This window comes from Bradysia coprophila, unplaced genomic scaffold (assembly GCF_014529535.1).
Source record: "Bradysia coprophila strain Holo2 unplaced genomic scaffold, BU_Bcop_v1 contig_232, whole genome shotgun sequence".
NCBI classification, from domain to species: domain Eukaryota; kingdom Metazoa; phylum Arthropoda; class Insecta; order Diptera; family Sciaridae; genus Bradysia; species Bradysia coprophila.
In genome coordinates, this window is record NW_023503493.1 from 15,686,962 (window position 1) to 15,698,998 (window position 12,037).

Here is a 12,037-nt window from a genome sequence, read left to right on the forward strand (position 1 = left end):
CATGGTGGTATAATCAATTACTCAGAGTGGAACTACTCCGATGTATAGTCGTTTCAATAATCAACACTCATACTTCAATTCATATTGAAGAAGTATTTTCAAGGAATATTGAAGCGAACTCAAGATTATGATGGAATAGTACATTAAGTCATTGTTTGGAGATTTTTATTTTTGCCTTCGGCTCGGTCTATATTATATTCCATCGTTGCAAAATAACAATCTCCAAACAATCATGTTAGGTATTTTACTTGCAAAGCAAGTGTCAACAATGTGCCCCTTGCGAAATTTCATTTTCTCAGGGTGCTGCAAGTAATAGTAGATTACATACTTGTGCGGAAAATCGTTGTTTTGAAGAGTGTGGAGTTTGTATGCTGAGCCGAAAGCGAAGTATACAACCACACGAGCCAAAAGAACTATTTCCGCACAATTATTTAGTTTATTTTACTTCTTAACGTGAATTTTTCTTTTGAGGGCTCCAGCGGAAAATGAATGTAGCTAACTAGGGTGGTAATGTAGGTCTTCTGTCCCTAGGAAAGACTATTTCCTGCGCTCTTATAGTAAAGCCCAACACAATACACGGAAAATAATTTTTTATCTCGTATCTGGATAGAGTTTAGCGCTCTACCGAATGAGCTACCTGGATACGAGATAACAAATTACCTCCCTTGTTCAACAAGGCTTGTTATGTATACCAACCTGCTATTACTCGGTCACCAAAGGACTTGGTAATACAATCAACTTCGTGTCAATTTTCCATCATTTCTGAAATGAGTACATAATGTACAGTACTGTTATAAGTATTGTATGCTCTGTGCGTTCTGTGAAAATAGTATTCTCGAATAACTTTTATTCTCGTTTCCATAGTGAATACTAAATTCGAGACTAATCCATTAGAAAGCATTGTCATTCCACAGTTGTCATAAGAAAATTTCAATCTACATTCAGTGCCAAGGACAAGGATTCAGTGCCAATATTGACATGGGAAGACGGTCTCCTTAATTTTCAACTTGATAAAATTTACGGCTGCGAATGCGAAACTTGCAAAATGACGTCAACAATCGAGACCAAAATACAAGTCTTTGTCAATCGATGTCTTAGAAAAATCTTGAGCATTCACTGGCCAGAAAAGATTTCAAACATCGAGTTGTGGAACGTCACCAAATGCGAGAAAATGAAAGTGATGATCAAACGTCGGAAATGGAAATGGATCGGTGACACAATTCGAAGCATGGACTACTTATATGTTCGACGAAACATTCACGGTTGGGTTTTTCACCATCACCAACGCTCAGATCGAAACACTACATTGATTTTGATTTAGAAAATACAGACGTAAGAGAAGAGGCCATCCACAGGTAAAGTATATGACACCTTTCGATTATGATTCGGTCATGCTGTATGACACATTTCATGAAAGTTGTAACGGGGAAAAAGTAGGAATATCGAAGATAAAAGATAAACATTTATCAATTTTCCTGGACAAGAATTTATCTGAATATGACATAATATTGTTCTACGATTGCCGTATTAAAACACAATCGATAATCACACAGTAGTTAAGGACTCCTTATTGGGGAATAAGAAGGGAGCTATGAACTGGGAATTTTATCTTGTAGTGGTTGCACTACTTTTAATATTTAATTTAAGAAAAATGTTTAATTAAACTGGATTTATTTATGATTTTTTTTTTGAAGAAAAATTAAAGAGATGCAGCACCAAAGATGCTGGTAAGACTTATTTATGTTTTTCCCTAAAATGTATCGATTATTTGGAAATTTTATCATCGATTGATATATTTCTTTTAATAAACATGCCTAATCCCAATTCAAGGAAGAAAATTTAGAATTTAATTCTTGACTTGTGAGCTTGACAGAATTTCATAAGTGCTGCGACTTGTTCCAAAAATCCTGTTTTCATTTTCAACAATACCTACCTACCTTCAAAATAATCTAAGCGTTCAACCAACATTCCTGCCTCAATTATTCTAAAAAACCAATCTCTAACAATGAACGAAGCTGTTGTATAGCAATGCCAGTGATTTCTAAAAGAGAAGTTTTGGTAACAAAAAAAAAACATTTAGCGAAAGAAAATCAGATCCCGAGGCTATAAACACCACACATTTTGTACGATAAACTTTATTCTGCACTTTGTTGACTTTATCTAAGAACATTTGACATATCTGACTAGAACGTATAGAGCTATAGATTTGTATATTTATTAAATGGATATTAAACGGATATTAAAACTGAAGCAGAAACGACAACCATGAAAGGAAATTGCAAACGCCACAAGTATTTCGTTTTAGGTCATATTTGCAAAGGATAAATCACGATAAATTCCGTCACAGTCTTATATTTTTATCCGTTTTAACTTACCATAACTCTTTTTCTATAATAAAATCAATTTGATCAAATCAAATATTTATTTTGAAAATAAAATCAATGTTCGGTCGTTCGGTGTGAGTTTTCCATATACAAATAAAAAGGGGTTTTCTTTCAGATTTCAGTCAAAGGGTTGCGTTTATGCGATGCATATTGTACATTTGGTGTAACACACCGGTCCGAAGATAATTTTTATTTTTGGTAATTTCAATTATTTATCACCCTTTTTCGTTGATTTTGGTTCGAATAAAGCAAAAAAAAAATGTCCAAATTATGTTGCGCAATCGCTCAGACGTGAATGTGAACTTCAAAGCTATTACAAATTATAATTTGAATTTAAAACCTTAAGAGTGATATCGCCAAAACTTGAACCAATTTGAAAACAATGGTTCGGCGATCCAGGCAAGCTATAGCTCGTTTGAATCGTCTTTCAATTCTAAGAAATAGGGATCTTTTAGTTTTTCTGTTAATTTCCCATTTTCGGAGTGAACACGAGAAAAGTCATAGCATGTCAAGGGGTGGTGAAAACAGTTTTTTTGTGATAGCTCAAGATAGAAATGTTTCTAAAAGTTGAAAATTTGTAGGAATATAGGCCTTTCGCAGACCTTCATAAAGAGTATAATCATCGGTATGGGCCGCCACCGGTTCTAGACTTATGACTCAATGGTCAATGTTTGGACAGTCCTACTGGCTTGCAACAGAATTTATCCGCGGAACTGGCTATAGGGTGTTGTAGCTGGACTTACCCTCTTTCATTCCATATATAAAAAACCCCAGATAAATTCTGTTGCAAGCCATAAAGTTAGTTGAAGTAAAATGTCGCTCCAGCAGACCCATATTTTTCAGTGTTTTCAACTTGTTTTTGGTCTTCAAACAGGCTGGAGCGATGGGAATGAAATAAACTAAATCAAAATTACATGTTCAGCTCGAAATTGTCCTGAACCGAGCGATCACTGGTCTTAAAAAGTTTGCTTTCCTCCTACTTCGTAGTAGGTGGAAAACCTCATATCTTTGACTTCACAAAATGAACAGAAACTCATTTGCTTGCTACAAATATAGGTTTATTGTAAAGCAGAGATGCGCAGCGTTAAGCGTTAAGCGTTACATTAGACCTCAGGCAAAACTTTAACTATATTTTTGTGATCAAACAAGTCACCAGTAGGGTCCAAACAGTCTTCGAAGCTTCCCGCAGGTCCCAAAAAAACGAAAAATCGATCTAATTAAAAATTTTCCCATCGAAATATTTTCTTGATATGTTATTCTTACTCGTGGTGCCGCCCTCTACAAAAACCACTAAAAACATTTCATGTCCACGAGAGGTCGAATAAAAATTGTTTCAAGCTCATCGTGTAACTTAACTATATATCAGAATATTTTCAGAATTTTCTCGTACAAAATAGGTAAATAGCACAAGCAATCCACCTATCAAACTGAATCTTTTACTTCTTACGGTCCAATAATTTTCAATAATAGTATTTTACATAACTAGGGATAAAAAGTGGAGTTTTCGTGTGAATTTTGTTGGCACATGAAAACGAGACTTTTCTTTTACATGCTGAGGGCTTCGAAAGAAGTGCTTGAAACATGAAAAGTGCGGTATTCGACGCATGTAGCATGTAATAGTATATTAATTCCGAGGTTCCAAGTTGTGTATTTGATAAGTGGGTGTTACAGCCCGACCCGAAGGGAAGGGCTGTATTCCCTACTTGTTAAATAACCACTTGGAACCTCGTAAGTACAATGCTTTACGTGATTAGGCAATGTAAAGGAAAATGAAACATGCCGTAACACGTAAAAATCATTTACTTTACTAGTGAGGTAATGTGGCCTTTCCCTCACTAGTGAAGACTCGGGCTGAAGCCATCTGATACTTTTACTCATCTGGATACGAGATATCAAATTACTTCACTGGTATAGCAATGTACTATTACATGCTTATGCACGGTAAAGTGCACTTTACATCATTGTTTGTGACAGGAAAAATGCACTTACCGTCCATGTAATAATTATTATGAGGTAGGAGGGATAATGAGATCGTTACACTTCTGTACATAACACGAACGAGCGTTAGCGAGATCACGCACTACACACTGGCATTTTGTTTGATTGAAATCCGTTTAGTCGAAATTTAATTATTTTCATCGTAAACAAAATACAAGAGAAACATAAGAACTACACACACACTACGCAATGAGTCGTACACGTTATGTACTTTTCGAATTGAATCTCATTAGCCGCGAGAATCCAACTAGCAATTTAGCAATTCGTACATATTCGAAGACTTAGTGGTCGAATGGTTAGCAGTGCTTGCCTTCACGCAAAGTTTCCGAGTTCTGTTCTCGTTGGGGTCAGGATTTTTTTTCGATTTTCTTTCACATATGTATCATATAAAGCTTATATACATAACCGTTTAATATATGACATACTCACTCCGGAACGATAAAATGTGTTACATCACTGCTTGTAAATGCTTGTTTAGGCACGTGTGATTACTCCACTCGCCTTCGGCTTGTTCCGCAAACCTCACACTTGCCTAAACAAATATTTACAAACAGTGACGTAACATACTATTACTTCATATGCTTCAACATACAGTTTACTATATTTAAGTCGGCATTGACATGAGTTCATCGCTTATTGTGTCGTGGGGGTCGATAGCAGATGCGTTCGTGAAATACTTTATCACTTAACCAGGCACTTAAAGGGATTCTTTTGAAAAACAGCCTACCGAAATCGGACGCATTTTCTATTGGAATTTTTTATATGTGCCTAGAAAGGACTTCGACCCTAGTGGCCAAAACCACTTTCAAAAAAATTCTTCAAAGTTTGTGTGGCTGGTCAAAGGTGAGCAAAAACCGAAAAGTTGCAATTTTCTTACAAAAATTGCTCCAGTTACACGAGCCGTACAGGGTCGTGTGGGGTGTCATTAGAAAGGTAATCACATGTACTATTGAGCCGAATAGGGTCTTGTTGGGTTTAAAATTCATCCACACTGAAATATGTGCAGATAAAGTTTTTAACCGAAGACGTACACTGTTCTTACTGAAATTTCTCGAGGTACACAAAATGTACATGGTCGTGTGGGGTATCATTTGAAAGGTAATTTTATGAGCTATTGAGCCAAATAGAGTTTTATGTGGTTTGGATACATATGCGATGAAAAAGAAGTTGAAATGTTTAAGTGTCCATATTTCATCATAGATGCATCCAAACCACATTAGTCTCTATTTGGCTCAAAAGCACATAAAATTACCTTTCAAATGATACCCCACACGACCACGTACATTTTGTGTACCTCGAGAAATTTCAGTAAGAACAGTGTACGTCTTCGGTTAAAAACTTTATCTGCACATATTTCAGTGTGGATGAATTTTAAACCCAATAAGACCCTATTCGGCTCAATAGTACATGTAATTACCTTTCTAATGACACCCCACACGACCCTGTACGGCTCGTGTAACTGGAGCAATTTTTGTAAGAAAATTGCAATTTTTCGGTTTTTGCTCACCTTTGACCAGCCACACAAACTTCGAAGAATTTTTTTGAAAGTGGTTTTGGGGGTTTTGGCTTCTAGGGTCGAAGTCCTTTCTAGGCACATATAAAAAATTCCAATAGAAAATGCGTCCGATTTCGGTAGGCTGTTTTTCAAAAGAATCCCTCTTATCACTTTTCTTAAGGCCAGTTCATGGTCGCATATATCGCAAAAATGTGTGCTTTACTGTTCACTGTTTTATAATAATTTTAGAACAGATTTTATTGCATTGCTGTGTAAATATCGACATTAAACACTGTTTTTCGTAGTATTATACCGAACATAGAGAACGTCAAATTTTCTTAACGCTAAATCCCACACTAAAACGTTTGCGATGAAGAGGGGAGTAGGATAAGCTATAGTTAGAAGATTAAGGCCAGGTTAAGGCGTTCTCTAACGCTATATGAACATATTGTCATACACAAGACCATAACTTGACCTTAATGAATATGTCTAAAATTTGAAGACTGACCGTAGTATTGACCAATAATAAAACAAACCTCAATTGAAATTTCACGAATCCAATCATGCAGTTCGAGAGCTTAAAAAATATACACAAATGACACAAAAATAATATATTCATTTAATGAATCAAACCCTCGAGGGGTTTGTCAGAGAGTAAAAAAAAAACTTTAACGAATTCTACCGGCCGTTGCATAAATGTAGGTATTTATGACACATTTATATCTGCTATGTACATTCAATGAAAAGAGTTAAAGGTAACACTATACATCTCGAATATAAAAGAGACTAAAGTGAGATTGGGGTTAAATTAAAAACATTACTGAAACGAAAATAAATTATCTCAATTGAATTTATGCAAATTTTTCTGTTTCATCGTTGTGCCCATACATTATATATTGTATAGTCGGCTGGTATGATGAATCTGTTTGTAAACTCCAGACTCAAAAGCATAATATGTAAATAATGTAGGAAATGGCACCCTCAATTTTAAGTATTTAATATTTTAGTGATGTGTGCCACGCAATATAGTGAATTACGTTCTGTTTAGAATTACATTGTCATAACATATGCTCCATTTTAGTTTTTGTTTTTCATTCATGTCGTGCAATGTTTTTAACAACGGAATTCATCTCATTTTTATCTATTCATTGTTCATTACGCCATACAAATGTTTTTGATTTCATAATTTATGTTTTATCATCCAATAATGTTGAAAATTAGAGGCCCTTTGTTTATAGTAGAAATCTTTCATTGATTAATGACCAGCAATCTCAAATCATGGAGGAATGGCTAACCATATGTGATCGACAGCGACTACCAAAGTGATGAATTCTAGGGAGTGTTCTCTAGTAAACCAAAATGTATATAGTTTTGTATAGATCACCAAAAAGTTGGTTCATACCGAGACATGGCTGCTGTAAAGGATAACATTGGTTTTTTACTTTGAATACCAATCAAAGAGTAAGGACATAAAGGACAGTAGCGACAAATCAAAATAAATTGCGCTGTTTGTACAAGCTGCGTGAAATTGGTTGCAGATCATTTTTTAAAGGTGACAGATGTTGGCGTCGTCGCTAGGATATTCTTAATAGAGAGTCGCTGAGAGACAAAATATTCTCTCGTTGCTGAAAGTTCGCACAAAAAAAAACGTTTTGAACAAGTGTTGTGATTCCTTTGAAATTGTTTGCTCTATCGAAGAAGCTACAGTGAAAGACACTGATTTTGGTATGTTTTGATTCCTTTTAAATTTCCTTTTACATTGACTGCTTTCCTTAGTTTTCCTTCTTTATCGGTAAGTAATATTATTAGAATTGTTTTCCTTGTTCGACAGACAAAAGTAATTTTCCCATCACCGTTGCCTTCGAAGAATCGGGAAAGAATTTTCTTTTCAATTGATTTGTCTGTTACGCTATGGAATTTATATCGTGAAATGTGTGAAATAGCGTGATACGTTGTTGTGGTAACTTGAATAACTTCTCTCTATGGGTCTATGTCCTTTATCAGGAGAGCGATGTGTTGCGTCGACGCGCCGTCGCCGTAGAGCAAATGGCACCAATAGCAGCCATAAAGCTCAGAAACAGGGAAATTTACTAAAGCTCAGTTCATATTCGAATTTATCACAAGGACCAAGCATCGAAATGGTGATTTTAATTGGAAATAAAATCGAGAAATAATATTAATTGTTAACAACAAACTAAAATTGCAGATGTCCTCGTGACAGGAGTTGCTAAAATCACAACAATGCAAACTCGTCTTGGTGTTGAGTTAAACAACCAGCATTACCTTAAGTGTTAACATTTCAAAGTAAAATCATAATATTACATTGTAGTGGGTCCAGTAGTCCTGAGGCTTATTTACCAAAATTTCTAAAACAGCTATTGCTGTTGGTAACAAATCAAAATCTGGCAAAGAATAACAAGTATGGAAAAGAGTTTGCTTGCATAACAGTTCTTCAAACCTTGGCAAGGAAAAATCAATGAAATTGAGTGATTTATATCTCAGTTTCCCAGTTTTTTATAGTTTATTATTGGTGTATGATGTTGGTGTATGATGATTTTCTTACGGTAAATTTTCATTTGACATCGATAATTGAGTTCAGAATATTTTACAAAGTTGACAAATCAATGTTGAAATTTCGACTGTGATTGCTTTTGGAAGTTTTTTTTTGCGAAATAATCAAGTGTTCCACGTTAAAACATTTGAAAAAATAAATATGGAAGATTGTGAGGATGCATCACCGTTACCAATGCGCCTGGCAGTCGAATCATCCGCTGCTATGTTGTCTGCATTTACCGTCGCCCCTGTCATATCAATTGTTGACAAAGCAATTGTTTCGAATGCAAGTGGAAAGGAGAAACTAATTTCTTGCTTAGTCAATGGTTTTAAGACGTTCTTCACACGACCCGTATATTTTCTCAGACAACCAGCGTTCTTAATGATTTGGGGAGTGTACGGCGGAACGTATGTTGTGGCAAATTCAATCGAAGCAATAGCCGAACGATCGAAAAGGTCACCAGTTGTTCCAAAATTTATTGGTTCGTCCGCAACGAACGTAACACTAAGTGTGATAAAAGACAAAGCATACGCACGAATGTTTGGTGTTGGGCAACCTAGACCATTTCCATCAGTCAGCCTCGGTTTGTTTGCTACTAGAGACTGTATGACAATATTAGCATCGTTTACTCTACCAACAATGGTGGGCGAGGCACTCGACAAACGGTTTGCCATTGGCAAACAGAATGCCGACAATTTGGCTCAACTGACAGTACCATCATTGATGCAGTTTGTTTCGTCTCCACTACACCTATACGGCTTGGACAAATATAATCGGTCGGACCGTAGCCTCACGTTTTCAGATCGGTTTTCACGCGTACGACAAGAGTACTTGAAAACGTCATTAGCACGAGTTGGAAGAATTATGCCGGCTTTCGGTGTTGGTGGAGTAGTCAATAAATATGTTAGGAAAACGGGAAAAGATTGGTTACAGGGATGCTATCACCCCGTGAAACGAAACTTGTAAGCTGATAATTTTATGCGTCAAAATATAGGGATTGACCTTTAACGGCATCAATTGATTATTTAATTTTGAACATTAGAAATTTAAAGTATTATAACCGATCGTAAGCAATGCATGCGTTAAAAACAAACAAACTTAGCTTCTGAACTTTTTGCTGTGTTAAAATTCGAATTTATTTTCTAGATTTTATTTTGTTCGTGTGCCATTCCACATAGCGGTCACACGGACAAGGCGTTATGTTTGCTGTGATATTAAAAGAAATTCGCAAATATTCGACAGCACCATTATTAGTATTAAGTTAAACGGAACCTACTCACATTTCAGGACAACATCAAAAAGGCAATATAAATAGGAAAATAATAAAAATTGGATATAAGTGGAGTCAATTCAACATAATAGTCAGTTATATTATTATCCAAAGTAAATAAAGTTAAACTTCATTGACATTTTATTTTATTTGTCGAAGATTTTATTGTGTCGGCGCAATTATTGTAACCTTGTCGGACGGCTGTATAATGTTTATATTAGAGACAAAAACGATAAAAATGGCTACCAAATGGCAAATGCGATCTTATATAGAAAAATTTATGTGAAAAAATGGGTCACGATCTCCCAAGTCATCTCTTTAGAGCATTGTTTTATCACAGCCCTTGTCGTCAGCGTAAGTACCGTCACCCTCACTGTCAGTTAAATTAAAAATTTAAACAAAAGCGTAATCTACTACCTACCCAGCACAATTCCGCTCAGACATAATAGATATCGACTTAAATCTGTGACGAGTGAGTCACATTAGCGAATTCTTACTAAAATGAAATTTAGGTTTTTTTTGCTCATCGTTTTGATCAATATGTTCTATGCACTATTGTACTTACATCGCTTTAAGAAAGGATTGAATTTTATTTTGGTTATAATTCGCTAATGCTACATGTCACCTTTCTGCATTCACATATTCAATATTATGGTGAACTATAAATATTGTCCGAGTCATTTCTTCCGTCTATGCACAACAATTTTCCCATAAAACGTGGTCACCATGCTCAAACATCATTATTACAATCGTAAATCATTGCGTGCTCAAACAGCTGTTCTACTCATTTTATGTGGATTTGCGATGCAACAACAACAACTTACCAATCGTGAATATAGGACACCGAAGTGTTACGATGGATTTTCGATGATATGATGGAAATGTGAATGAATCAGAAGCACGAAATAGAACAAAAATGTGCACTTAAAGTTCCCGGCAGAGAGAATATAAAATTCTCTCGTCCTTGTATTTAACAGAAATTTTGTATTATGTGAAGGAAAACGAATGAGAGAATGAAAAGAAAACTGTGGAAATCGTTATGTTATATATTTTCTCGCGAGTTGAACTCTATGCGATAGGACAACACGCAACAGGGACCATTTATAGAAGTTACAACCAAAAAAGAAGTGAAGATGACACGATAAGTAAAAAATGTACAACAGGCTTTTCCTAATCGTTCATTCGGGTATTGGATGCTGGAATTGGACTGATGTAGCTCCAATTTAATCATTTAATCGAAAGTATAGCTTCTCTTGATCAAAAAAATTTCAGAAATTGGAAACATAATTACTTCTGTAGTCCTACCATTCGTTTTCCTATACAAGACAACATTAACCACAGTGTTCATCATATCACTTATTTTTGTCGCAAAAGGTAAACAAGCTGTAATATGAACGGGCCAATACTTTCATCGTTGTTCAGAACTAGCATAATTCTTATTAAAATTGTAATTGGAATGAACCTCATACTGCGTGTTGTATGTTGTAATCACAATACAAACATTCGACAAATGTTTTAACTGGAAAACTGTGTCATCTCTACTCCAAATTTTTTCGGTGTATGTATATAATGTACTGTCTTTGATCTAACTCTAACATTAAAAGTTAAAATTTTCTATCGATAACATTAAAGACTGAAAAATCCATCACAATCGTACAGACTACAGGCAGAATGTCAAGTGTTCAAATTGTCTCCTTCGTACTAATAGCAGTTTCGGTTACACTTACGATTTTCAATAAAATTTGTTATTTTTAACAAATTGCGTTTTGCAGGCCACCGGAAACGGGCTCTTCACCAACCTTGGTCTGGGCACATTCCAAAACCAAGTCATCGTCGGCAATGCAGCACATTTTCCGCTCTGTTTTCCAAATGGATTTCCGTTCAGTTTTGCTGAGGGTGCCTGTTATAATCCTGGCTTTCCAGGAAGCATACCTCCATCTGCTGGACCGTGTCTACCGCCTATCATTCAGGGAAGACTAATTCCACCATGTGTGGGACCTTATGTAAAAATATGTTACTAGACGGCGATGTGATTCTTTTTTGTTGATTTGATTAAAAGTGTACAGTTAAGAGTAAAACTTGTAAATAATGACTTGCGAATCCTAAAGTGTCCTTGTTCGGTTTTTGTTTTTTGATAGAAACGATAAGTGATTATCTTGAAGCATCCTGAACATTTCAGGAATTTTATTTTTGAAAGTGTAGTCTGCTTAGTATAATTGCAATGTTTAGTGTTACAGTGTTTTGACTTCTCGTTCGTTCGTTGTCCTTGTCCTTGGCTCGGTCTCATACTTGAAAAGACTGATAGAAACGTGGGTAATCATTGAGTTACTAAACAT

At 35.6% G+C, this 12,037-nt stretch overlaps 2 protein-coding genes across 3 annotated transcripts in view; one reads left to right on the forward strand and one right to left on the reverse strand.

The window, feature by feature from the left end:
* Positions 1-12,037, reverse strand: part of LOC119076960 (rap1 GTPase-activating protein 1) — a 194,821-nt gene that overhangs the window by 152,828 nt on the left and 29,956 nt on the right. The window lies entirely within an intron of this gene.
* On the forward strand, positions 7,802-9,840 carry LOC119076963 (uncharacterized membrane protein C365.16-like). The gene is made up of 2 exons (XM_037184053.1): positions 7,802-8,018; positions 8,084-9,840. The coding sequence occupies exon 2, from the start codon at positions 8,591-8,593 to the stop codon at positions 9,395-9,397; it is 807 nt and encodes a 268-aa protein (XP_037039948.1). The 5' UTR covers positions 7,802-8,018; positions 8,084-8,590; the 3' UTR covers positions 9,398-9,840.